Here is a 26,492-nt window from a genome sequence, read left to right on the forward strand (position 1 = left end):
GAATGAATATATGTTGGCTATTAAGGCTATATGGCACTTGGCAAGATTTATACTAAATGAGGGTCAAGTGGCTGATAAGTCAGCCAATTCACTTAACAGTTAACTGGAAAACTTCAATTAAATTTAGAAATAATAGAATATAAATATCACATTTTGTAAAATAAATTTTAAGCTGTTTTCATTGCTTTATCATGGCCCTAGTTTTATCACATTGCTTAAGCACCAGAACCAAATGAATCAGTCTGAATTTAAATCAAGTCATTAACAATGAAGAAATGCAAGGGTAGGAGGAAGTTGCACTATGTCTAATATTAAAGCATTGCACAGATACCTAAACGATGGTAGTCCAAATTATGCACTAGAAATTGATGCGTTCTGTAACTTGTTATGGGTCTGGAATTCCATGTGGATGCTAAATAAGGCAACTGTTTCATCAAGTTGTCAAAGCTATCTGCATTAGCAATTGAGATAGCCCCCGAGAAATATAGAAATGGACAAAGTATTGATTAAAAAACTAAAGGCTAATGACAACTTGAAATTTGCTCAAAATACCCTAATTTTCTGGCATGAGGGGCCAATGACAAAGGCAGCTGGTATGGTAGAAAAACAAAAGCAAACGAAGAATTCTTTACACTAATTAATGCACCAAATATTTTATATTTCAACAGCATACTAAAATATTAGACATGGCACTCCTATCCTTGATATGGTTAGTCTCTGACAAAACATAGTCATAAATAAAAGGGAGATCGTGGAATGATTTTAACAAAATGTTCGCACCTTCAAGAGTAATATATATAAAATGACAACAACAATATGAACAATGAACAAGACCACACTTTTGAGATTTAATCCCCACCACAGGGATTATATGTTGACCATTGTTATATCTAATATTATAAGCAAAATATGTCTATGAAATGGCACTATTGCTTTCGATTTACTTGTACAACAGAAGGCTCACTATTAAATGCATGATCAAGGAAAGCTGTGCTTTGACTTCCTTTAAGCACAATCAGCTTTGACACAATTAAATGACCCCCCGGCACAAACCTTAGCCTCCCAACAATTAACAGGATGCTAAAATTTTGTTAAGGCCCTTTAGTGGAATGGTATTAACTTTTCAGTTTTATTAATCAATTACCTCTAAATTAAATAAAAAATGAAAAAAATCAGCTCCTCTTCTGCCACTCATTCTTATGAATAAGAAGTTTGTAATATTAATAAAAAAGGCAAATTTTATCCATATTTATATTCACTAATACTAGCAAAAGTTGCCATAACAGCAAGGCTTGAATGTGTGCATACATACATAGACATGCATATAAATATATATATATATATATATATATATATATATATATATATATATACATATATATATATATATATACATATACATATACATATATATATATATATATATATATATATATATATATACATATATATATATATATATATATATATATATATATATATATATACATATATATATATATATTTATATATATATATATATACATATATATATATATATATGTATATATATATACATATATATATATATATATGTATATATATATATATATATATATATATATATATATGTATATATATATATATGTATATATATATATGTATATATATATATATATATGTATATATATATATATGTATATATATATATATGTATATATATATATATATATATATATATATATATGTATATATATATATATATATGTATATATATATATATATATATGTATATATATATATATATATATATATATATACATATATATATATACATATATATATATATATATACACATACACATATATATATATACACATACACACATATATATATACACATATATATATACACATACACATATATATATATTTACATATATACATATATATATATACACATATACATATATATATATATACACAAACACGTGTGTGTCTATTTATGCACATATGTGTGTGTGTGTGTGTGTGTGTGAATTTGTGTTTGTGTATTTATATATTATTGACATCTTTCACAAATAATGATTAAAGCTAAGTATTGACCTCTTAACATCTATTATCATGCTGATTGTATGCCCCATGCCAGTGCCCTAGTATTATAAATACAAAATTAAAAGCATCACTTAACTTTTCCCAGGGACCAAAACACCCATCTTATGTTAATACCAAAACTTTTAATAGTTAATATGGATTAGGTGTATTAAAAAGGTAGGGGGTGAATGCTCCATATAACCACAGATACTTTAGGCCGTTAAAAATCTTCATGCATGCATCCTCCTTTGTTGACTTGAAGATGCAGCTCTAAGCACCAGACCCAAGGTTTTTGTAGAGAACTAATTAGTTCACATCTGATGAGGTTAACACCTTTAGAGTTAGTTTCACACTGGTATCTAAGGCAAACAACAGAGCAGACTTCACAAACATAAGGACCCACTCTGAGGAATCAGCTTCATGAACAGAATTGCCAAGACTGCAGCAAAGCCACTAACTTACAGAATAATATCATCCACATGAGAATAAATCCCCAAGGAAACTCACCAGGTTATGCCACAAAGGAATGTAGCAAATCAATGGAGGAATGACGTGAGTGAAGAGTTTACCAGAACATGTAACTGTTCCTTACAACTTATCACATCCATCCCAGTCAACCCTAAAAATATGTGGTCATATCTCCCCAGTTAAGTAGCAGCTGAGCACTGCAAACGAAAGGATTTGACCTGAGGGTGACTGCCGCAGAAAAGGGTAAACAGGAAACAAGACTGAAGAGAGGTGATGGCAGCAACATTAAGTGGCTTTGACTTCAGGTGACCATCCCAATCTTCTCTTGCCTTCCAAAATCCACCGGCTGCAAGTAGAGGCAGGGCTCTGAAGCAAATCATCAACCAGTTTAGGCAATTGGACATGCTAAACACTTGAAACAATTGAATAGACACATCAAAACACATTCAAATTGAAAATGGACAGCACAAAGAGTTATTAACTAAGGAATGAGTACCAGTACCAACACTAAGGGCAAAAATCCTAGGTGTCACTGCCCAGGATAATACTAATATTAATGATATACCATAAAACTTCGCATTCATGTTTTCGGTGGAACCAATAAAATAATCACGATACATATAAAAATAATGACAAGGAAAAATAACAGAGCTTTTTTTTATTATTATCAAGAAGGGGGGGGTGTGTGTGTGAACACCCATAAATTTATTCAAATGAAAATGTTGGTAATCATAGAATCTGCCATTTTCAATTGTTTTTGTCAGCTAAGATCAGAGGCTGGAACAAGTGTTTAATACCAGCAACATGCTGGGGCATAATTAATAGGGCCAAAGTGAGTATATATGACCAACAAACTGCTCTATATTTAGTAACACTGTAATTAATTTTAAGTTTTGATTTTTATTAACATACTTTTAAACAGCCTCTAGCTCTAACATGTTCATGAAACAGCATCATATATTTCAACTGGATGTGATTCTTCCTGCTTACATTCACTTTCAACTCGATTCCAGTAAAATAGGAGGTACAAGACTAAACACAGGAGACAGCTAGAGCCACACTGTATCCCCGCAAGTTGCAAATCCCTTTTGTTCCTAGATTATGCATAAAAAATTGTGAAGACTCCACAAATATTTAAACATTTTATGGAGTGGAAACCATTGTATGCCTTATTGAGTAAATATGCCATTTATATCCTAATACTCCAGGTTAAAGGTTGAGCACAGCCAAGGTAATATGATCCACGAGGGTCAGGATGCTATTTGCTTCAGACACTGCTGGGTGATGGTAAGGAATTCTGATGCTATCATTTTCATTTATTTGCACTGAGCTATGAGTGGGTTCCCCAAAAGAAGTTCCTGCCTGGAGAATCACAGACAGGAGATGTCAGCGGACTGTCACTGATGACAGGGTGAAAAATGAATACAGTGAAAGCTCAATATAACTAGAGATCATGGTCCCTACAAAGTTGATCACTATATCAAGCTCTTTTTGTTATCAGTAGTGATATAATAAGCACACATTAGCTAGTTCTCAAAAATTTTCAGGATGTCAAAGCCGTTCCAGTTTGGGCATTTTGCAAATAGGTAAGAGGCCATCAACTGGAAAAACAAAACACAATAATGTATCATATTTATTTGGGACTTTGGAGGATATCCATAGAATGCATTGCCATATTGTAATAATATGTATACCAAATTTTGGCAATCAGTCTCAGCTACTACACTAGTTTGATATTATATGATGCATCATAGGCTAGAGTTTATATCTCTTCATCTTGGAAAGGCTTGATAATGTAATCTAGTCATCCTAACACTTTGAAAACTAATTGTTATCTTTGAAATTCAATATTTAACCGATAAATACTAGTTTTATTATTTCTAATGAACTATGTTATTGTTACACATTTATGGCTATATTTCAGGGGCAAAATTACCAACATCCTATGTTTGCCAATGCACCATTAATAAAACTACACATGGAGACCTTTTATTAATAAGCAAACAAACTGCAGAACTAACAAGCTCACATTAATTAAAAACCCCAGGTCTTGGCCATTGCTACACATTTTCGTAATTGCTGGCAACTGGTAGAAAACCTGATGACTCCTTAAATGTCATCTGCTGACTAATACTGAACAAAGATTACAGCCACAAATTTTGAAATAAATCATTAAATCCCCCTTGCTGCCATTTTCTTCAAGGAGAAAATGTGTGTATGACAGAACAATAGTCAACAGACTTTTTTTACATTGGAATGTAATAATCCTCCACACATCTAACACAATTCCACAACACATTATCAAGCTAGTATTTCTCGAGGAGGATTTCAATTATAGTACACTCCTATTTCTTTTCATTGATATTAACAATACTGATATTTGTTTATATACATATATCCTCTTCAGACATGGTAACATTTTGGCACCCAAACCATGACTTTTTTTGGACCCAAGTTAGGGCTGTCAGGACATTTTGGTCATTAAGAGGTCCTTTTACACAGGAGATATACCTGGTATCAACTACTCCGCACAACTGCTGACCTATGACAACAATATAAATTGAAAAAGGTGGGTTCTGCAACCTGCACGATTTTAATTCAACTCTGTTTACGAGAAATGATGGTGCTGCGAAAGGATTGAAACGCTGCCCTGTGGAAAACAAATGAAGAACCAAACATGTACATTCACCTGTAAATTACAAACTGCAGCCTGGGATGGTTGAACATGCGTATGCTAGGCTGTAAAATATAGATTCAATTTTACAATTTTCATGTTTATACAGATTTTGATTGCTTGAAGGTCACTCACAACATCAAATGACCACTTTTCAGGGTATTGCACAGGCCTCACTATTAGTAATTTATTTTACAGGTACATCATTGAGCAATCAACTGTACTTGGACATAACTCATAATGCCAAGATTCTTGTCACACACATTACTCATTTTATCAGGCTTCCGCTGCGGTTATTTCGGCTTTTGCTTGTGTTGAAATGTCAGGGTGGTGGTCTTTGCAAAAACACGTACTGCTACTGAAACGAAAAAAGTTCCCAAAGCCATTCCAAGATCCTGAATTTTCTCCAAGATCTGAGCATTTTTCTCATCCTTTCTCAATATTTGGAATAATTTGAGTAATCTGGAATTTTTCTCATTTTCCATGACTGAGAAGCCTGGCTTCCCCAAGGATTTAAAATACAAACAGTTTTGCAGACTGTAAGAATGAAAATTACATACTATTTTGTTAAGTAAGAACTCCATATACCCAATAGAGATTCTGTGCTCTCAAAACAAAAAACCAGCAGGCCAAGTATAACCAATTGTCACACTCATAAAGACACCACCGTTGACAAGGGATAACTGGACACTATCCCCAGGATTCTTAATAACCAACAATTGACGAAAAGAATAACTTTAAGACGCTGGCAACAAAGGTAAAGTAAGGACATAATATTCAAAGCGTCATTAAATCAGTCCCTTTAGCTCACCTTTTGACCAGCTCATTAAATTCATCTTCTTATTCAGTTTATCTCTTAAATTTTACCGCCTACATAGTAAAATGGGAAGGCCCCAAACTGAGAATTAATTGGTGTCTTGGGTGAGGCACACATATACAGGAAATCATCTGACTGCAATTGAGTTCGGTTTAATGTCGGCTCAGAGGCAGAGCGGTGGATCTTTGGCAACGAGCGAAGCAAGCCTTCCAGTGAAGCCAATATCTGCGAATAAAAGATAACCATTTAATGCCATTCATATCACAAGATATGACTGGGCTGCTGACACCAGGAATAAATCATCCACAACATACCCAATTACAATTGAGAATAAAAGACCAAACCTGGCGGAAAAGTGGTCTCTCCTCTCGTTTTAATTTGATGCAATCCTCAGACAGCCTTCTTAAAGCTTTTGGGGTTTCTGACCGCAATTTATTAAGATCAGGTCTCAAATGACCCCGTCCAACCATAAAGAGAATCTGTAAAAAAATTCAACACAGAAATACAATTTATTAAAATGCTACATGTGTAACATAAAGATGTCAGGTCGTAATGGCATAGATGGATTTTGATCAATTCATTACACAAAATCATTTATTTAAAAACATTTGGTGATTTAAACCACTTTTTTACAAATACATAAAGTGATTCATACAACCTGAATCAAAAAATAAAAAATTCGCAAAAACATTCATAAAATGGAAAATTTAATTAAGAGAGACAGCTTCACCTCTTCAAGATTTTGCATGGAGCAAAAACGACCTACACTAACACTAAATCAGGTCACGTTTAAGGTATACTCAAAAAGTAAAGGCCATTTCCCTATACTTAATATTGGAGGATCAGAACAAAGTTGTACACATGCAGCACCATCCATTGATTGTTCCCAAAGACACTGAAATAATTTCTTAGATTCAGTAGTCATTTTCCTAATTGTGAATGCAGATAACAAAGTCCACAAATCATAGCTCCATTGCCAGTGGCAAAAAGTGTGCCGTGATTCAGTTTTTGTGTGTTCAAGTATCATCAGTGGGCCAAACTCATCAGGAGTTAAGTCTAGTTTATGGAAGGACCTACCGTAATGAGTGAAGGAAAGGTTACACAATGGTGTTGAAACATCAAAAATGTTAGCACAAATGTGCATGATGAGGGGCGGAAACTGGAGGTCAGCAGCAAATTAATTAACCCATTAGACAAAGATATGAATACAGAACAACAAGAGCACAGTCTCAACAGTCACTACACCGGTTAAAAAAGTTATCCCAATAACAGTATATACTGATGTCATTAATGGTCTTCAAAACAATCAACACTTTATGCACAGATGGCAGGAATTCCTGTCACTTGAACCCCAACCATTGCGGACAGAAGATGAGAATTCTTGTCATTAAGGAGTATCATTTTAAAATTATAATTAACATTGTTTACATGTTTGGTGGTCATTTACCATTTGCCTTTGTCATAGCTTAATTTTTGACTTTGTTAAGGATTTTTGATAGTTAAAGCCTTTTAACTGTATTTAAATCCCAGACCAGTTTCCCATAATGGCACACAACTTCCATTTCAACAGCTTAAAACTTATTCGTTGTCCCTCTCCCTCCGTTTCTCATTTCGGAGGTAATAATTCTTTCATCTCTTCCTCAGGTACTCCAACCCCTTGCCTCATTATTTCTCGAGTGTAATCCACATTGGATTCCTCATAGATAGAGATAAGGTTCCTCATGGCCCTAGCAGAGCAATCAGCTAGGGCCATGAAGAACCCTATTTCTATCCCCTTAAGGACCATTGCCTAGCTTGTTCCACTCCCCACTCCCACTTTCCACTCCCAAGTTCCACTCCCGGCCATTGGGTTAGTCTTGCAAGAGGGTTTCCTCAACCTTTATTCTTAGAAATATTTAAAGGAATATTCCACGTACATCTACATCAATACCCTGCGAGCCACCAAAAAGCTGTGTGGCAGGGGATGCAGCACCAGGAGGAAAGGGTAAGGGATGAGGGGATCAGGGTTTTTCAAATGGATGGGGAAAGGTGGGGGGGAACCTGCAAAAAAAATATATAAATATACTAGTATAACCATGCGCAGCCACTACCATGTAGGTTAATACTTATTATGTCGAGCCGGCTCCTGGGGGATTTCAATTACAAGCATTCTGGTCTCTTATATATGTTCTTGGAAAAATGACATATTCAACCTGTCAGTCTTGCAGTCAATCTCTCAGTCAATCTTATATTCGTGATCCCTCCGCCCGTGATACGTTGGGGTTCGCATTATGTTCTTGATGTCATCGGAAAAGGACCCATATTTAAATGTTTTTAATAAGTTTAATCTATATTGCAAATGCCGCTGTGTAAGGGAATCCCAGCCTAAATTTTCTAGCAAAGTAGTTACGCTACTGCGTTGGTCATAGCAATTTTTGACAAATCTAGCCCCCCTACGCTGAACTCGATCTAATGCCGAAATCAAATTTATCTCTTGAGGATCCCATATACTGGCAGCATACTCTAGGTGAGGCCTGACTAGGGCAAGAAAACATCGTTCCTTCACTTTTTCGTTGCATTTACCCAGCACTCTTTTCACAAATCCCAATTTTTTATTAGCACGACCACATATTTCTCGTGTGTGCTTTCCTTAGGACAGATCGTAATTGTTACACACAAGTATTTAAAGGAATATACCCTCGCAATTCCTGTTTTTTTCACTTTGTAACTAAATGGGAGGGAATTACTCCTTTCCCAAAAATGTATTACTACGCATTTCTTCAAATTTAATTCCAATCGCCATGTATCGCACCAAGTATGGATTGCATTTAGGTCGTTAGCTAACGCGACTCTGTCTTTGCGACTTCGAATGTCCCCATAAATCACCGCATCGTCAGCAAAAAGACGGAGCCTGCTATTAACCACGGCGCTGAGGTCATCGATGTAAATAAGAAACAAGAGGGGGCCTATGACACTTCCCTGTGGTACACCCGACGTGACCTTGACAGTATCGGCTGTACTGGCATTGCATTGGAAAGAGAGCACTTCGCATGAGAAAATTTTATTAGATCTGCGCCGATGACATCTCAGATGTGCCATTAGAGTATGACGAAGAGACCAGAAGTGATTCCGATATGGTAGTGAAGGTCAGAAATAGAAAATCCACTCCTGTCTTGATTAGTGAAAGTGACTTAAATTAGAGTGCCAACAAAGACAGTAAGAGTTTATAAAACACTAAATCAATCAAATAGCATTCAATTCAAAGGCTTTCTGCTCCAGACTACCAAAGAGTGAGCAACGAATTGAGAGCCAGATGAGTCATCTTCGGAGGATGAGAGCGATGATAGGCCAAAGCAGCATGTTACTTCAAGGGATCACCCACATCGTCTCTCGAGAGACCTTAGTAAACATCATCTCGTTCCTATTGTGGGTAAGGGGAAGAAAAAATACCACACAAGAAGATGCAAGGTGTTTGCTTCAAGAAATATTAGGAAGGACACGGGGGATGTGTGCTCTTCTTGCGATGTTCCACTTCACAAGGGAAATTGTTTCATGGAGTATCAAACAAAGGAGAAATACAAAAATTATTCATGAGCCTTTTATGCCAAGTTCCATTAAAAACTTTAAAGAAAGTTTTGATGATTTCACCGAAGGAATGGATGTTTAAAAAATTTCTCCATAAATGCTTTGCAACCTTTAAGCTGATGCCTACCCATTTTAGCTCAATTGCTATTAAATTTCCCAAACAATCTAAATGTACTGGGTATTAGCCCCAGATAAGATGTGATGTTTTGCAATTAGATTACATTTCAATGCATGGGTTTACATGCATCAATTGTTAGAACACCTTGAAAATTCAATTGATAATGAAGTTGGAACCCACCTGATCTTTGTTGTTTATATTGGAGTATGGTAACTGTCCAGTAAGCAACTCATACAGGACAATCCCAAAAGCATATACATCTGACTGGAAACTATATGGGCTTTCTTCTTGCATACGAATAACTTCAGGAGCCATCCATAAGATAGACCCTATAATTAAAAATATATTTTTATGAGTAAAAATTTGGTATAGCAGTATTAGCATAAACTGGAACATGGATTATATGCTTCCTGACCATCCAAAATCTGATTTTGCCAATAGATTTAGCACTCGCATGCAGTTTGATTTCTGTTCTTACCTACCAACTTATAAATTGAAATTATCCAAACTTAAAATCATGTTTTACAAGTAGTTTTGATTCCTGTGCAAAAAATAATATTTTAATGAAAATATATGTCAGCACTTTTGAGAATTTTAGTCGCAACTGACATTTATACAACTTACACCAAGCTGTAATCCATTCATTTAACACCAATATATAATCACAGTTATTTTTTATGAAAATGGACCATACAGCTTATCAATGTTAGTCATTATTAAAAGAAAAGCATACCTTTGTGTTTCTTGGGGCCCCATGGGAAATCATGCTAAATGTTTTAAATGAAATTGAGGTTGGGAAAAATATTTTAAAATTGAATTTCACTGTTTCATCAATGAAATATTTTACAAGATTATAATAAAATTAATAATAAAAAATACAATTTGTTCACACAATCAGGTGAAATAATTTTACATAAAAGAGGCACGACACTAAAAACTATGAAGCATAACTTCTTATACATGAATTAGAGAAAAATATTATGCGCAGGTAAAATGGTAAATGCTATCAGTTGGTGTTCTTCACCACTGACAACGCACACACTAACGACGGATTTCATAACAAGAAGTACTCCAGGGATTAAAATCAAGACGTGTTACTCTCCACTTTCACTGTTTTGCATCTATCAGGACTTAACATATTACTGATATAATTTAATGTAGATGCAACATGCTGTGTAAATCATTATTCTAGTTATTGCCTTACTAATCTGTTAAGCACTCTTCTAAGCTTGACATATGTAAACCATGGAAATGTGTATATTCTCAATTTTACATGACCCTGGTATTTATGGTTCTCAGAGTAATGCCAAAAAGAAGGTTCGAATTTTAGGGCCTGCAACATGATTATAGCCTTACTAGTTCTACTAGACTAGACTTGCTGAAACTGGAACAAGTGTAAAAATGAGAATAAAAAAAGTTTCACCGACTAGCATCAATCATAGCTCTTGCAAAAAATAACCAACGCATACATACTTTCTAGGAAAGAAGTTCATGCATTACCTGTAGGCTGCTGAAACTGCTGAGAACCAGACCACCTTGTCTTCACTGTTGCCAGACCAAAGTCACCAATTTTTACAGTGAGGTCATCGTGAAGGAATATATTGTTACTTTTCAAATCTCTATGGATAATGTTCTTTGCATGAAGGTAACTGAAAATAAAAGTTATTTATTAATAGCTCATTATTGGAATTTATTTTAAATGTATTCCACTATAGAATGGATAATATTTCATTATAATTATTAGGCTACTTTTCAAGAATATTCTAAAGGAAATAGTAATGCCAACACACTAAAAAATACTTCATTGATACTTACTCCATGCCTTGAGCAGTTTGTCGTCCAATTTCTATGAGGGTTAATAGCTCAAATTTGGTCTCAATAACATGAAGGTGTTTATAGAGACTTGACCCTTCACACCATTGTGTGACAATTGCTAGCTGAGGCTTACTGACACAACCCATGAACAAAAGGATATTCACATGCCTGAAAAGTTTAGAAAAAGAAAATTTAACACCTTGCTACAGCAAGTGAGTCATAAAACTCATCGCATAAACCTTATTCATATCTTGAATAAAATTTACACCAAGTAGTTATACGAAATTCACATTTAGTACCAAAATAGAAAAGGTCAAAACATGACACTTAAAAGAAATACTTAGCTTAAAACATAGCACTCTTTGTTATGCCAACCTAAAAACTTGAAAAAGACATTTACTTTAACCATTCCAACAAAATAAGGGGAAAAAATACTAAAATCAAAACCTGACTCTAAAACAGAGGTCCCATTTCGGGAGTCATATCAGCGAGCCTAATCCAAACTTCAAAATTCAGGCATACACCAAATTCACAGATTTATTGATATCTTGGTATTTTTATATGATGAATAAATAAATACTAATATTTTTTGGTCTTCCACCACCAAAAACCTGAGAGCTTTTTGTGCTTAAAAAGGCTTATAAAAGTGTTCAATAAAGAGTTGTGTAGAATCCATCATAATCAGGGTGCTGAAGTTATTTCCCAGTAAAAATCACGGGTACAAAAAACTTTAATGAGTCGAAAAGTCTACTCCAACATGTTTCTACCAAAAATATGATTTCAAAAATAATGTTTAAGTGGTCAACATAAACGGAGAGCAGGTCCTCTACTTTCATGCTCAAAGAGGGTTTTATGGCATGAGAGCTCAGAGTAATGGGATCAAAATACAAGACTAATATGTAATGAAAGCTTTATGGTTTTTTGTTAACCAGCAGTATTCACAGTTCTTAGGTGCATTATCCAAAGGTTTTACTATAATGACAGTTTTCTTAATGTTACAGGCAATGACAAAAGAAGGTGAAAGTATTCAATTGTTCGATGATGCCTGAGCGTTGAAACCGGTTGTACGCAAATAAAGGACAGTGGAAAGATACATTGTATTCTTCATTTAATTATAATGAAGGTGAAAGTAGTTGAAAATTCTTTCATATATTTCCGTTGACTGTAGTACTAAAAATTGTATGCATATCTACATGCATGACCACTTACAATTTTAACTACACAATTCAAAAATCATTCACAAGCTTATCAACATAAAAATTTATAATATGAATTTTTACAGATAAAATCTTTTGATGGAAATATTCTCATGAGCTTGAAAGGCTAAATAAACTCACAGAGAATATTAAGTATATAAGTTATGAATGATACATATATTTTTTAACATTCTGGTAACTAACACCCTCCTTTCAAAAAAATTCAGCGATCACATTTATTTTTCAAAAAGAATTAAAAAGTTAATTTTTTGCAAGAAAATCTCCTGGAATATCAGTATTTTTCAGGAAAGGGAATTTTTCAAAAATACTTTTGCATGCAGAGAGTCAATATATCACAGCTTTATTTTCACTATCAGCCATCCCTATCACACCCCAGAGAAATGAAGCACTCTCTTATACAATCTTTATACCTGAGCATGAAAATATTTTCTTTCTAAACACACGAGGACTAAACCTAGTATACCAATTTGCAAGGTGCACAGTCTCCACAGGATTAGTCAATATGACATCACCATGAATCCACTATCCTAACACGGGAGGAACAAAACATATGACTTTTTAAGACTTTCTTTAAATTCAAATCCAGATATTTTACGTAACCATTCAGCTTCGAAATAATGAGACTTCAGTGTACTGGAGCAGTACTAGATACAAACCATGGCCAAATAATTAAAAAATCATAAATATGCATTGATAATGATCTCAAGTTAAGTTTGATGAAGTCATTGCATTTCATTTTACTAACCATTAAAAACATTTAAAAATAATATTCTTCCAATTTGATATGACAGATCCATCAAAATTATTCTCAAAATGAAAAGGGATAGTTTAACAACAACTATCTTTTCAAACTAGCATCAAAAAATTAAATCATAATACAAAACTAAAAGTGTGACGAACCTTGTTTTCCGAAGAACAGCAACTTCATTTTTAAATGCTTGCAGCTGAGCTGGAGTAGGGTCTTTGACATTCAGCGTCTTCACCGCAACTGGACCATGCCAATGGCCCTTGTAAACTGTTCCAAATGATCCTGACCCTATTCGATTACCAATGAGTATTTCATCAGCAGGTATTTCCCAATCTTCAATAGATTCCCGCGGAGCACGAACCTATTAGAATAAAATGTGCTTACAATGAGTGTATCCACAGCCATTTTACAGCAGCACCAAATATTCATGAAGATAGTATCCCTGAAATTGTATTGGGCCAGGGGAAGGGGATTAATCAATTAAAAAACCCACAGAAAGGCATCAAAAATTTTATTTTTCACTTTTGTTGTCATTGAACTCACTCTATTGAATCCATTTCTTTGAATGGTATTTTTGTTCTCTCCACCATGCAGCAACAAGTCTCTGTTGTAAAGACTTCAAAGCTCCATACTTGCAGGAAATAGACAACATTGGAATTAAAAGTAATTACCTTCTTACTACTCTCATCAGCACTCCTAGCACGTGGCCTCCATGGTCGCAAGGTGTTGGTGGGTGAGGCCTGGGCACTTTGACTGTGTGATGGCTTGGTGGGACTGCTTCCGGGACTGCAACTTGCGGCAGTGCTGCTGGCAGCCACAACTGACCCACCAGGCCCACTGGACGGAGCTATGGATGGAAAGGAACATGGGTCTCCAATAGTATCTGTTCAAATTTAGGACTTGAGAATTAATAAATCAGAGTGATCCCATATTCCACCAAAGGACTCTGCATCAAAAGTCACCATGGCTCTGAAGGATTCCCTTCCAGACACAAATGCACACAGACTTAAGTCCAATGTAGTGAGTACTGCTGACCATGCACCATCACCCAGCGTCAACATTTTGGAGAGCTTAGCAAGTTTATTTTTTTATAATTCAAAATTGGCAAGGAATACATTTCTGACAATTGTTCTCAAGGAAACATAAATAAGCTTCCCCAAATTTTAGTCAAAACAGTACACACAAACCACTTGCTCAGATCCATACAACCTTCCTAGTACTAAGAGATTTTACCAATACGTTCGGTCAAGTAGGGTAAAAAAACCACTTCGATTAGCTTTTATTTTGGTTTTATCATGCAACACACCAACTGAATACTTTTTCACGTGGAAAGCATGTACCTTCATGGCAAAAACAATGGAGACCCTTTTGAATATTACAACTATTTATTAACTTTTTTGCGAACAATTATTTTGTCACAGATAAAAATATCAAGTGTGAAACATTTAAAAAATCCAATAGAAACAATATTCCTCCTTTTATCAACTAGTTGTGTGTAAATGCAAACAAGCCTATGCGGTTTTTCTGGTACATGACTACTGTAAAAATAAGGAAACACTTTTGTGCGTTTCAACACTTCAAATTTCAATTTAATATGCATTGAAATTCTCGCTGGTTTTGCGGATCCAAGGCTCCTCCGACTGCTCAGAACAATCAAATCTTTCCCATGACCTGCACTCTTGATTTCCAGGCCTACCTTTCACAAAGAGCAACCCCCTTGACCCCAACACTTTTCATTCTTCTTTGAGAGGCACCTTAAGTTCTGGCACAACATATTTACTGACATTTTATGTAACTTACAATAACAACTTTAAGCTTACCTAGCATATTTTGAACTCTTCATATAGTATATTCCTTTACTAACTTCTTACCAAGATTAACAAGTAATTTTCTTCCTGTTTTCATGCAGCTTTTGTTTCCAAAGAGGAAAGTTAAGATTTCATACTGTAAATGCAATAATGCAAGGAATTTCAATCATATTTTCAAACAAAGCCATAGGCCAGCGGTCGTACTTATAGTTTTAACCAGTCCTTTCTTTACATTTTTATGCAAGTTGCTCATCAACTTCCGGCTCTTCGTAATTGCTTACTAACACAATTATTCTTTTCCCCTTTCACCACACCAACCACTCTCCAAAACACTTGCTAAACAGCTGAAACATTACCACCCAATCTAGTTTATGTCCAAAAACTTCAATGATTATCTTTGCCTTATGACTTCTTAAAAATCCCATTACCATTATTTTCTTGTGATACATTCTCATCCCATACACATAACACTGAATCTGCAATGGACTAAGTATACCCTTTGGCAGACTGGCTAATTAATACTGGATCATGACACATGAAAGGAATTACTCAATGAATGGCACTGCAAATTATGACTTCTTTACACATTGTCATCGCCTTGTTTACTGCTTTTCTCATCCTGAAAACGTACAATAAGAAAAAGAATGCAACTCAATCACAAAAATCCAAATTAAATGCACACCTGGGCCAGAGAAGTTGTGGGATCGCGTAACTCGGCTGGCAAAGTCCTCCAATGAAGCAACAGGGTCTACAGACGGGTTGATTCCAGGCCCACTGCTGCTCACCAAATTGTAACAGACATTTGGGGCCGAGGTAGAGCGCTCACGCTGACCCAAATTTGTAGGTGTATGACCCCTCCCACCAGGGGGAACAGCTCTTGGAGCAGAAGGAGACCCACCAACTGGAGCACCAGAGCCAAGGGGGGGTGGCGAAGGCGCGACAGGAACACCCTGTTCTGGGTTTTGTGCCAACAGACTGCAGCGAAAGGAGGTGTGTGTCAATATCACTACCCACAGGTTATGTGTCAAATAAAGGAAAACAGGGTTTTCATTTTAAAGAACTATCAATCACTCATTAAATCAGAAGTTTGTGGCACACAAGAGAGAAATTTGGGAATTTCTAAATGCTTAACTTTCATAAACTGAAGAATCTAAAATATACTTCAGAATATCAATTGTGTTGCAATTACAAATAAATATATAGCAGTATGTTTTGCCGGATGAGAGCAGTCTGAGACATGCACAGGTGGCGGACTAGTCTCGTATAACTCCAATATATTTCTATTTTTGCAATATACTCTCTCATTTTCCCAATTCGCTACATCAAATGCCTTTTCAAAATCTACAAAACAGGCAAATACACCATGACTGTAATCTACATTTCTCTCTATTAGTGATCTATTACTGCAATAGCATCGCGCGTGCCTCTCCCTTCCTCAACCCGAATTGATCATTCCCTGAATAATAATTTGCCCTACTTTCCATCCTATTGTTGATGATCCTGAGAACCACTTAAGTCGTGGGCAAAATCAAACTTACAGCTCTGTAATCCTCAGATGATGTAGCCTTTACCTATTTCAGAATAGGAGCTAAAACTGATCCGAGGAAATCTTCCGGCCAGATTGCTTCCTCATAGATTCTACAAACAATCCATATAGACTCTTCCCTCCATGTTTCCCTAAACCTTTAAGTAGTTCCAGAAAATATTTAAAGCTATATTTTTTATTACCCTCATCTCTGTGCTAATGCCCACACAGAAAATTCCTATCTTGGTCACTTCCTAGAAAAAAATGATCTACACGTCTACGCATTTTAAGTGACCTTTCACTTCATAAAATATAGGTACTTAATAACTTAACTGTGCATATTGCAAAAGAAACACTTGGTTTTTCCACATAAAATATTTATTCACGACCTAGGTTTCGACGCTCAGCGTCATCTTCAGGATCTACCTGAAGATGACGCTGAGCGTCGAAACCTAGATCGTGAATAAATATTTTATGTGGAAAAACCAAGTGTTTCTTTTGCAATATGTATCGTTTCCACAAAGTGACGCCTGAAGTTATCTCCTTTAACTGTGCATATTCATGATATTTTGAAATGTCCTATTAACCTTCCAAAACCAATGAGAAACTTAGAAATATCACCCCGGATCTATATTTATAGAAATCAAATTTATTGTTCTGTAGTCCTCTCATGATGTACCCTTTACCTTTTCCGGAATGGGAACTAAAGCTGATCGCAGCAAGTCTTCCCGTAAGATTCCTTCCTCATAGATGCTCCCAATCATTCCATATAGACTTTCCTACACCTTTTAGTAGTTTCACAGGAATTTTATCTACTTCCATTCCCTTATTTTATTTCATCTCCCTTAATGAACTTTCTAACTCATCATCGAGCATGCCTGGACCTAAGCTATCTTCATCTACATCATGTTCCTTTTCTATGTCTAACCTATTTGGCCTAAGTTCTTTACCATAGAGTTCTTCTATATATTCCTTCCATCTCCCTTAAATCTTTTCTGTTTCCACTATTACCTATGTCTAACTTTTAACACAGGCCCTCCACCTCACTTAACTACAGAGATTTCACCATTTATGGCACACCAATTTCACCCTTCCTCTGCAAACTTTCCATATCCTCACACTGCATCTTCCACCCCACATCTTCTGCTGTGTTTCTCACCCATCTCAATTTGTTATTTAACTCTTTGTACTTCCTTCTGCCCAACTCCTGTGTTTGCATTCTTCCATTACCTTCTTTCATCTATTTTTCTAACCATCTCAACCATGACCCACAGTTTCCCCTGTACTTTTCCTATTAACAGTTCCTATAGTTTCTTTGGTGGCTCTTGATACCCCTTTTTTTGATATATTTTAATTTTTCAAATGAAATTCCTATCATACTGGCAGTCGTTCCAGTATATGCATGATCCATTCTTTATTTACATGCCCTGAAACAGGTGCATGATGCTTATATTGTGCTAATAGTAATTTTGTTACCTTACAGCTTAATGCTCAATTTGGGTGCACTAACAATAAAGTCTAAAATCATCATGATTGACTTTACCTATAAAATTTGTAAAAATTTAATTAACTTGGTGCCCATGTACATAGCATGTTAGGCACTACAGAAAAGAACAATTACGTTACTGGACTTGAAGCTGGCAGAAGATGTGATAAGACGAGTACATAATACTATTTTTTTCTAAATTTTACCTGACCAGGCTTAAAACATTTAACAGCTTCTGCGACTCAAGAATTTACAGTACTAAATGGACTGAGTTCCATTGCTTCCACTGTGCCACACATTGAAATGTAGTATCAGGCCCCCTTTCCACCCATTAAACACCACCCCTCCCAACAACATCACGTCGTCACTGAAGAGAAAATTACTCACACTTGGTAGTAAGTGTTTTGCATTCTGACTTGCTGGCAAAGGGCTGGAACTCCAGCTGCACAACGCTGGTGAAAGCGATACCCGCATGTCCTGCAGTAAAATCCTTGCAACAATAATCTACGGCAGCATTCACAGAAGGCTAATGAAAAAAATGTTTTACGAACCTGAAAAAATAATATGGGTGTGACAAATACTATAACTTGCATTGTCATTCAAAGAATTGTATCATATAAAAATCAACGTCAAAGCAAAATCAACACTCATATTTTGCACAAAATAAGCCAAGTACGAAATATAAAGAAATAACACCTAAAGCAGTAAACAGTCTTAAAAGAAGGAATCCACAATCCACTCCTATATTTAACTTACAAAATTATGGGATATGCTTGTAGTAATGGGGAATTTATCCATTATTTCAACACTGATTTCCTCTCCTTCAAGAGTAGATATATCAGCATCCCACGGTATTAATATCTAAAAAATTAAGATCATTAAAAAACATCCAAATGACTTTTCCTCTGGTTTTCCAAATAAAGAAGAAAATTACAAACATGCAAACAAACATGGAGGTTCACACTGCACTCACAAACAATTAAAAATGTCATATATTGGCAGCCTACTTTACAGAACATCCATTAATTTAGCATGGCATATCAAATGAGGCACATTTTAAGACCGTTAATTTGCGTGGCCATACCTTGCTTTCCCCTCTATACACCACACACATTTCTGGTGTAAGTTTCCGAAGCTTCATAGCCTTGGACAGAGCATCACGCACAGACTGACCGTGACGAACTTGTACACTCGTACGCTGTTGATTTGGCAGATGGGCACGCACCACTGACTTTAGTGGTGAACGCGGTAGGAGGCTAGGTGAGCCATCATTCCCACCTAACAGAGGGGAACCGAATATAAAGCTTTCTCAACTGAACAAGGCAAGCCTTAACTCAAGGTACCACAAATATTTTACCTTACATTTAACTAATAAAGAATTAACTATGGCCATGATGCAAATAAATAACTAGAAATTTTGATGAGATAAAAAATTAAATCTCTAAAAAACAAAGCAATAAATTATTTAAAAATGTCAATGAATGACACGGCATACATCACATTGACTTAGATTAATTATTATAAAGCCGCATTATAATCCCCCAAAAATGTGATTCTGGGAGGCTTAATCTATCATGAAAATCACTCACCTTGCCCCAACACCTGCATTGGAATTTCTTCACTAAATTCCTGAGGGCTCTCTCTACCATTACTAATCTGCTCTATCAAATCCTGCTCTTTGATTTCAAACGTGTGCAACTTACTCGTTAATTCTTGATACTCCTGAAATATAAGAGTATTTCAACTGATTAGACAAAAAAATGCAGCTGATTCCTCACTAGAAAACTATGATCCTACAGGTTAAAATGATAAATGAGTCACAGCTCTCAGTGCCATTAACCCACTAATAAACTATGTCTGAAAAGACTCATCGCAATAGGAAAAAATACTGAAGGATTTCTTAGCAAAGCCAAACAGACACAATAATATAAGGATCAGGCCTGAACTGAAATATGACATCTTTTCACTTAGTATCTTGATATACTAATTGAATACTGAACTGATAATCAAATAATTACCAGATTCAAAATTAGCAAGAATTACAATAAATAGCCTCAAAATAAACCAAATATTTACATTCATTGAAAAATTAAGTAGCTAAGTTACAGTGAATCTGAGCAAATAAATTACGTACTAATTCAGGCAACCCATGTGCCACCTACTAAATTCCTTAAGCCCAACATGAATCAACGAGTAAGGCCACATTGGGAACTTAAAACCAAAGAAAATTATAGATAAATCACCAAGGAAGATTGCACTTATATACTTTACTTGGCAACTTAATCCAGCATGTCACTTAGTGACACGCTCGTCCCTTGTTCAGCACCACCTTGGTCTTGGGTTATGGGTAGGATATGTTTTCTATGGTAGAACCCTAGTGCAGGGAGTTTTTTATATATATCCCACAATTACAATTCACAGAATCTTGATGATACATTCAGCTTTTGTGAATCATTCAACTTTCGGGACTACTGCCTTGATGTTGGCAAGAGCTTCAGTGGCAATAAATCTGATAAACCCATTGGAGTGACCCCATTTTTTCAGGCCCTTCCACTTCTTTCTCTCTTGCTATTCCCTTGGCCACACAATGTGCTTCCGATTCAATCAATTCTTCTCCCAAAACCTCTTTTTACTCTGATCTAGATCCCCCCATAAGTCCTCCACACAAACATCATCTTTTAAAGTTTTTCCAAATTTAACTATTTCATTTGTTCCTACTTCAAGCTTTTCTCCTTCATATCTTTCAAAGCTATCATTCCGAATTACTGACAATTCTTTACTACACATTCCCATTCAGACAAAATATTCTCGATAAAGAGAAGATTTTGCACTGCTTCCTAAATTCTCGCTAAGATACATCAGCATCAAATTCTACTGCTTCAATTACTTGTGGGAGGTGATGTTATTCTGAGGTAGTGAGTGGGGAATGCTCAAGTAGCAAGCATACCACCCGGAGGTTGAATACGAGCAGCGGGGTTTGGTGGTATAAAAGCCATCATGATGAAGGTCACCCTGATTAGGGTAGTGAATGACATAGTTTACAAACCAGTCTTTGAACAAGAGTCATCCAACATTTATGGTTTCAACAGCAGTAAATGAGTATTTTATTAATGTGCTTATATGCACAAAGGGTTTTCTGAATGATAAATATGAAAAGGCAAGAGCTAAAACCAGTAGAATTCCCAGAAGGCAACAAAGTTCACAAAAAAAACCACAATTATCAACCCAAATACTGGTTTGATATGTTAGGACAGAGCTCACCTAGTAACATGTCTAACGGCAGAAACTGGGTTATATTGAGGGTGGCCAGGGGCATCCCCAGGAAAGGCCCTCCATTTAGCAGACCAGCACTCTAACCACTAAGCTACTATGTCCCCACAACAAAGATAGCCAATCCTTTCAGGCTTTGAATCCTAGCATCCTTTAAACATCCTGGCTTAGGTACACACAATTAGGCAAATGTTTCCATATCAAACTGGTTTCATCTACATTAAATATTTGTTCCAGTAGATAACCATCTGCCTACCCTAATTATCGCAATGCACAGCAGATTGCCAGTGCCCTCAGGTCTCCCATCATCAAAGTGTCTCCTCACCTCTGAACATACCAGATATGAAACGTACATCTTTGCACTCAGAACTGAAGCAAAAAGCTTCTTTCCAGTCACTCACACACTATTCCCCTCCTTGACAGACCCTCAAAGATCATAGACTAATTTTGTAAGTGTTTAACTATAGATTGAAGGGAAGAAACCTGTGACAGATGTCAAACTAGGAGAGAAACTCTCATGCTGCTTAGATTTTAATTAGAATTCTTGGCTTTAAGTGAGGGACTATTTGGCTATATTTATAAACCTTCCTGCAATTAAAACAATTAGTGGCAAGCAAAAGGATTTATGTTCAGCCTAGATATTTTGTCATCAGTTTGTGGGTACAAATAATGTACAAGCTGAATTATAAATAACTGCATATAATTTATAACTGAGTTTTTACCTCTGTTGAAAAAATGGGCATTCATGATTAACAGAAAAAGTTATAATATAGCCCAGGGGGCAAAACCATAAATGTTTAAAATGAAAACCTATGTCATATATTCGGAGTAGAAAAAAACAAGCATCATTTCGGCACCGAGGTACATCAAATGCTTCCCAATAAGAACCTGATGCAAACTATTAATGATACTCATAAAAGCAACACTTAAGTTTAAATTTTTCTTTAAAAATCAAATATGCTCCAGTGCTTTCCTTAGTTGATGAGTGAGATAAAATTTTGTTTCAATTGTACACCTGGATTCCAATGATGTCGAGAGGGTGAATTATATTATTCTAGGAGTGGAATGAGCTTAACATGTTAAACAGTCCACGAGCTACCTAAGGATTTATCCAACATGCAAATCAAACTCAAAATACAGCTGTGTTGTTATGCCTCATTAGTCAGTCAACAAGGAAGAACAGCTAACTTTCTTCAGGGGAAAATTAATAGCCTATGATACCTGCATTTTATGGAGTCACACAAAAAGTTGAACGATTTTGATGAAAAACCTACCATTAAGCACACATGCAACTTTGGACAGTATTAGCAGCCATGAGGTTACCCTAGTTGTACACCATTCATATTACCAAGTACACAATATCAAGCATAAAGAGTTATCTTTGGTTTAATCTGCTTCATGGTGTGTTTGTTAAAACAAGAATCCTAAATGAGTAAAAAAAGTGAAATGTTACAAGAATCTTACATTTTAACTAAACATTGAATATATTATTCTATTGGCATAGTTCTTAAGGGCTTAAAACATGAAAATCCACAAATAGGCTAGCAGGGCCACAGAGCTAGGGTTGATTTTGCAGTGGAGTCATCCACCATCCATCCATCCTAAAATCACTTAACATACATGGTGACTAAAAAAACAAAATCAGTCCTCAACGTGCATCCTTTCCCAAACGAGATTATGTTTTATACCCTAGAGACATTATCCGCATTGCATCAGCTCTTAATTAAATTCACAAAAATTATAAACACAAAATGAGTTATGGCATCTCGACTACCAGTTATAGATAACATGGATCATGTCACTTATCTGTATGTTGTAAAGTTCATAACAAGGGAACTTCAAAATGTAACATTAAATATTCTATTAATCATGAATACACCATAATGACCAGAATATTCCAGACCAGAATATACCAGAACCAGAAAAAAGTTTACCTCAGTTAAATTAGGTAATAAAATCGGTTTTGTTCATCTTTATCAACTAATTTACCTTTCATAAGTTTCACATTGTCTTAAAATTATTTATCAAATCTGAATAACAAACAACTTTCCTTGATTTCCAAAGCGCATACATATATATCTGTGAACACTAACGCTGGCATCACCTAACAGAACCACCGATAATGATGTATTTCAGAAAGGCAGAGAAAATAGACATGGTGAAGTTTAAAAAACAACATAACCATTTAAACTCCTTACGTACTTAAAAGTGCATTATTATCAACAGAACCAGGTGCATATCAACCATGTGGCCTATGGGTCACACTTTAAAAGTAATACTTGACAAAAATAATACAAGATATGATTATATTCCATTTTTACTGAAACAGTACATTAATTTAACTTTTGATATGAGAAATGAATAAACAAATATAATGGTGTACTCATTATGGCTACTGGCAATAGTAAATGTGCTGTGTATTCTGAGTATTCATCATTGACTCTATTAATCGGTTAAGCATTGATGGCCATAAATTCATGCTGACCCGAAGCCAGGTCTTACAATTACTAAGCACGCAACTCTCCAACTGGGCACTACATAACCATGAAGTTTAAAGTCACTTACAGTTGACAAATTCTAATAAAAGCATTGGGATTGGTGGTTCATAAACAAAAATCTTCAGCTTAGGCGTAAAGCGCGGATCCAAAACAATTCAATTCGCTAATTATCAAGAGCATAGGGAATACATTTCGATATGATTGGTGGAGAGAACGTCTGAGAAACAATTCCCTGAAGAAGCCACACAATATTTCTCTGCCTTCAGCTACGTTAGCTAACAGGATAAGTGAAGCATCGCCGGGCACTCAATCCCCTACCAATAGCCAAATATCCACAGCCTCTTTAAAATGTCATAAAAAACTAATACTGCATGGAATTATTTAAGAAAAAACTCCTAGTCACAATCATAGAGATGTAAGTCACAAGGTGCACCAAAATCAACTCAAAACTTTGATAGCATTGACTACAACACCATTTCTGCAGTATTTTCCAAATGCCTCACAACCGACCATTACGGAAACAAAGTAAACATTCATTATATTTCAACGTAGGCAAAAAAAATACAAAATTCGTCACCTTGAAAGGAAGCAGCAGTTCGATACCTGATAGCTTAAAAGGGAACTACAAAATCCTTATTACCATAATATCACGTGGATTCCTAGCTACAATACTCTCTAGCAATCGACACGGACATTGTACTGGAGAGACTACTTCACACAAATAACATGCACATAAAATAATCAAAATTGAGCTCACCGTCAAATACATGTCTGGCGGATGTTGATAACCAGCAAATTTTGCATTCAGTGCATCAATGTTCTCTCTTGTTAGCCTTATAACACTTTGGATATTCGTTAACTGGAAAATAAATGTTGTTGCACAACTACAGTGATATAAAAAAATTCTTCACAGAAAACAAACACGGACGGAGTAATGACTAAAGATGTGAGCACACACATATCCGTAGTATACATTTTTTGAAAAACATCGCATACAAATCAACAACACACGAAGTGTAAGCAAACAACAGCTGCTGGAGTGAAACCCGCATTAAGACTGATTGAATGAGGGATTAAATACGGTTATTTCCACTGAAATCAAAACATTATGACCTGTGCATTGCACCCACCATTATTCCATGCAACCAAATTACAGAATATGCCACAAAATAAACGAAATAATCACAATAAACTGCAATGAAATTAACTTTCACTAGAGAAGAGAGACAAAAATGGAGCACCAATGGCATTAAATAAACTAGTCTACTTACTTCATACTGTAATGCCTCGGTAACTTCTGTTTCAATTGTCTGAGTAGGGCTATTTAAAGAAAGTGTAGGAACAGTACCGTTGTATCTTGACTCCCTAACGACCGCCATCTTCCTCCTCTCCAGGAGTCACGTGATGTATTACCGAGGTCGTTCCCGGTCGCAACTGGCATCAACCTCGGCCGTGAATCCATTGATACGTGTGAGAAACACCTAATTTCCGCAAGGTAGCAGCACCGATGCGCATCTGCTTCTGCGCCTCGAGGTTCTCCAGCGCATGGGGGGGAGGGACTCATATTGTGCGCTATATTCAAATTTTTATTCCGAATCAAATATGCGTACGTTATTTGCTTAAGTTATGAGACTTTCGCATTCGCGTAATTTATGGTATTTAATTACACACCTTCCGCGTATTTTTATATAGCGAATGCATTTCATTTTCGATCAAATCGTTCGATGTCATTAGTTCCATTAAAAGTATATTTTTAAGATAACAGAGTAGGAGGTCGGTTTGGTAGGTGATGGGTGGAGCTGCAGGTGCTCAGAGAGGCTTACCCGAGAACCGAACCCTGGCCCTCTGGTCAGCTGTCCAACGCTCTACCCCTGGACTACCGCGACCCACATTTCTGAGATAACGACTGGTATATTTTGCATAGATCTCTAAGTCCGTAGCCATTAAAGAATTTAAAAATGATATATTCATTCCACGAAGAAATTCAAGATGGCGTTTTTCTAATAGCTGAAGTTTTAAATCCGGTCGAGTTTCCTATTTATTTTTCCTCTATACCCGCAACTGCAAAATTATTCAATCTTCAAATTGAATTCAAACAGAGTAGAGTAAACGATAACGATGGAGAGCATTCCTCTAATAATTAGATCCACTATCAAATCAATCTAATCAACTCTATCTAACTAATCAAAAAATCCACTATCCTACTCTACATCAGGTCCCTCTTCAACTCTGAGTACTTCTTCATCCCTTAATTCCGTCCAACATACCTATCCTGTTCCTTCCCTTTCCTCGTTTGCCCAACATTCTCCCATCAATTACAGTCTTCAACATCCCACTGCCGGTCAATACTCCCTTCATCCACTTTTCCTGCCTCCATAGGATTTCTCCCAACAATTCCCTCTTCGCCCACC

The 26,492-nt window shown here is 35.9% G+C and overlaps 1 protein-coding gene across 3 annotated transcripts; it reads right to left on the reverse strand.

Annotated features, from left to right (window-relative positions):
• Nucleotides 1-2,023: 2,023 nt before the first annotated feature.
• Nucleotides 2,024-25,501, reverse strand: Raf (Raf oncogene). Of its 3 annotated transcripts, none has more exons than XM_071597228.1 (15): nucleotides 25,353-25,501; nucleotides 24,839-24,940; nucleotides 19,903-20,035; nucleotides 19,398-19,591; nucleotides 19,070-19,174; nucleotides 18,701-18,864; nucleotides 15,985-16,277; nucleotides 14,166-14,341; nucleotides 13,647-13,855; nucleotides 11,530-11,697; nucleotides 11,215-11,363; nucleotides 9,895-10,043; nucleotides 6,377-6,511; nucleotides 6,027-6,257; nucleotides 2,024-2,887 (listed from the first exon to the last, which is right to left on the reverse strand). In XM_071597228.1, exons 1-14 carry the CDS (start codon nucleotides 25,458-25,460, stop codon nucleotides 6,072-6,074), a joined length of 2,271 nt encoding a protein of 756 aa, XP_071453329.1. In that variant the 5' UTR covers nucleotides 25,461-25,501; the 3' UTR covers nucleotides 2,024-2,887; nucleotides 6,027-6,071. The 3 variants fall into 3 exon arrangements, with proteins under 3 accessions (XP_071453329.1, XP_071453328.1, XP_071453330.1); XM_071597227.1 differs by having other exon boundaries at nucleotides 2,024-2,907; XM_071597229.1 differs by lacking the exons at nucleotides 24,839-24,940; nucleotides 25,353-25,501 and adding an exon at nucleotides 20,585-20,686 and having other exon boundaries at nucleotides 2,024-2,907.
• Nucleotides 25,502-26,492: the final 991 nt, after the last annotated feature.

Source organism: Hetaerina americana, unplaced genomic scaffold, assembly GCF_022747635.1.
Source record: "Hetaerina americana unplaced genomic scaffold, ioHetAmer1.1.p SCAF_82, whole genome shotgun sequence".
Taxonomy (NCBI): Eukaryota; Metazoa; Arthropoda; class Insecta; order Odonata; family Calopterygidae; genus Hetaerina; species Hetaerina americana.

Coding starts and splice junctions, on each gene's coding strand:
- Raf (XM_071597228.1), bottom strand. CDS start 25,460: ATGGCGGTCGTTAGGGAGTCAAGATACAACGGTACTGTTCCTACACTT. Junction 24,941..25,352: donor CCGAGGCATTACAGTATGAA/GTAAGTAGACTA, acceptor TTTATTTTCCAG/TTAACGAATATCCAAAGTGT. Junction 13,856..14,165: donor CTGATGAGAGTAGTAAGAAG/GTAATTACTTTT, acceptor TTATTCTAATAG/GTTCGTGCTCCGCGGGAATC.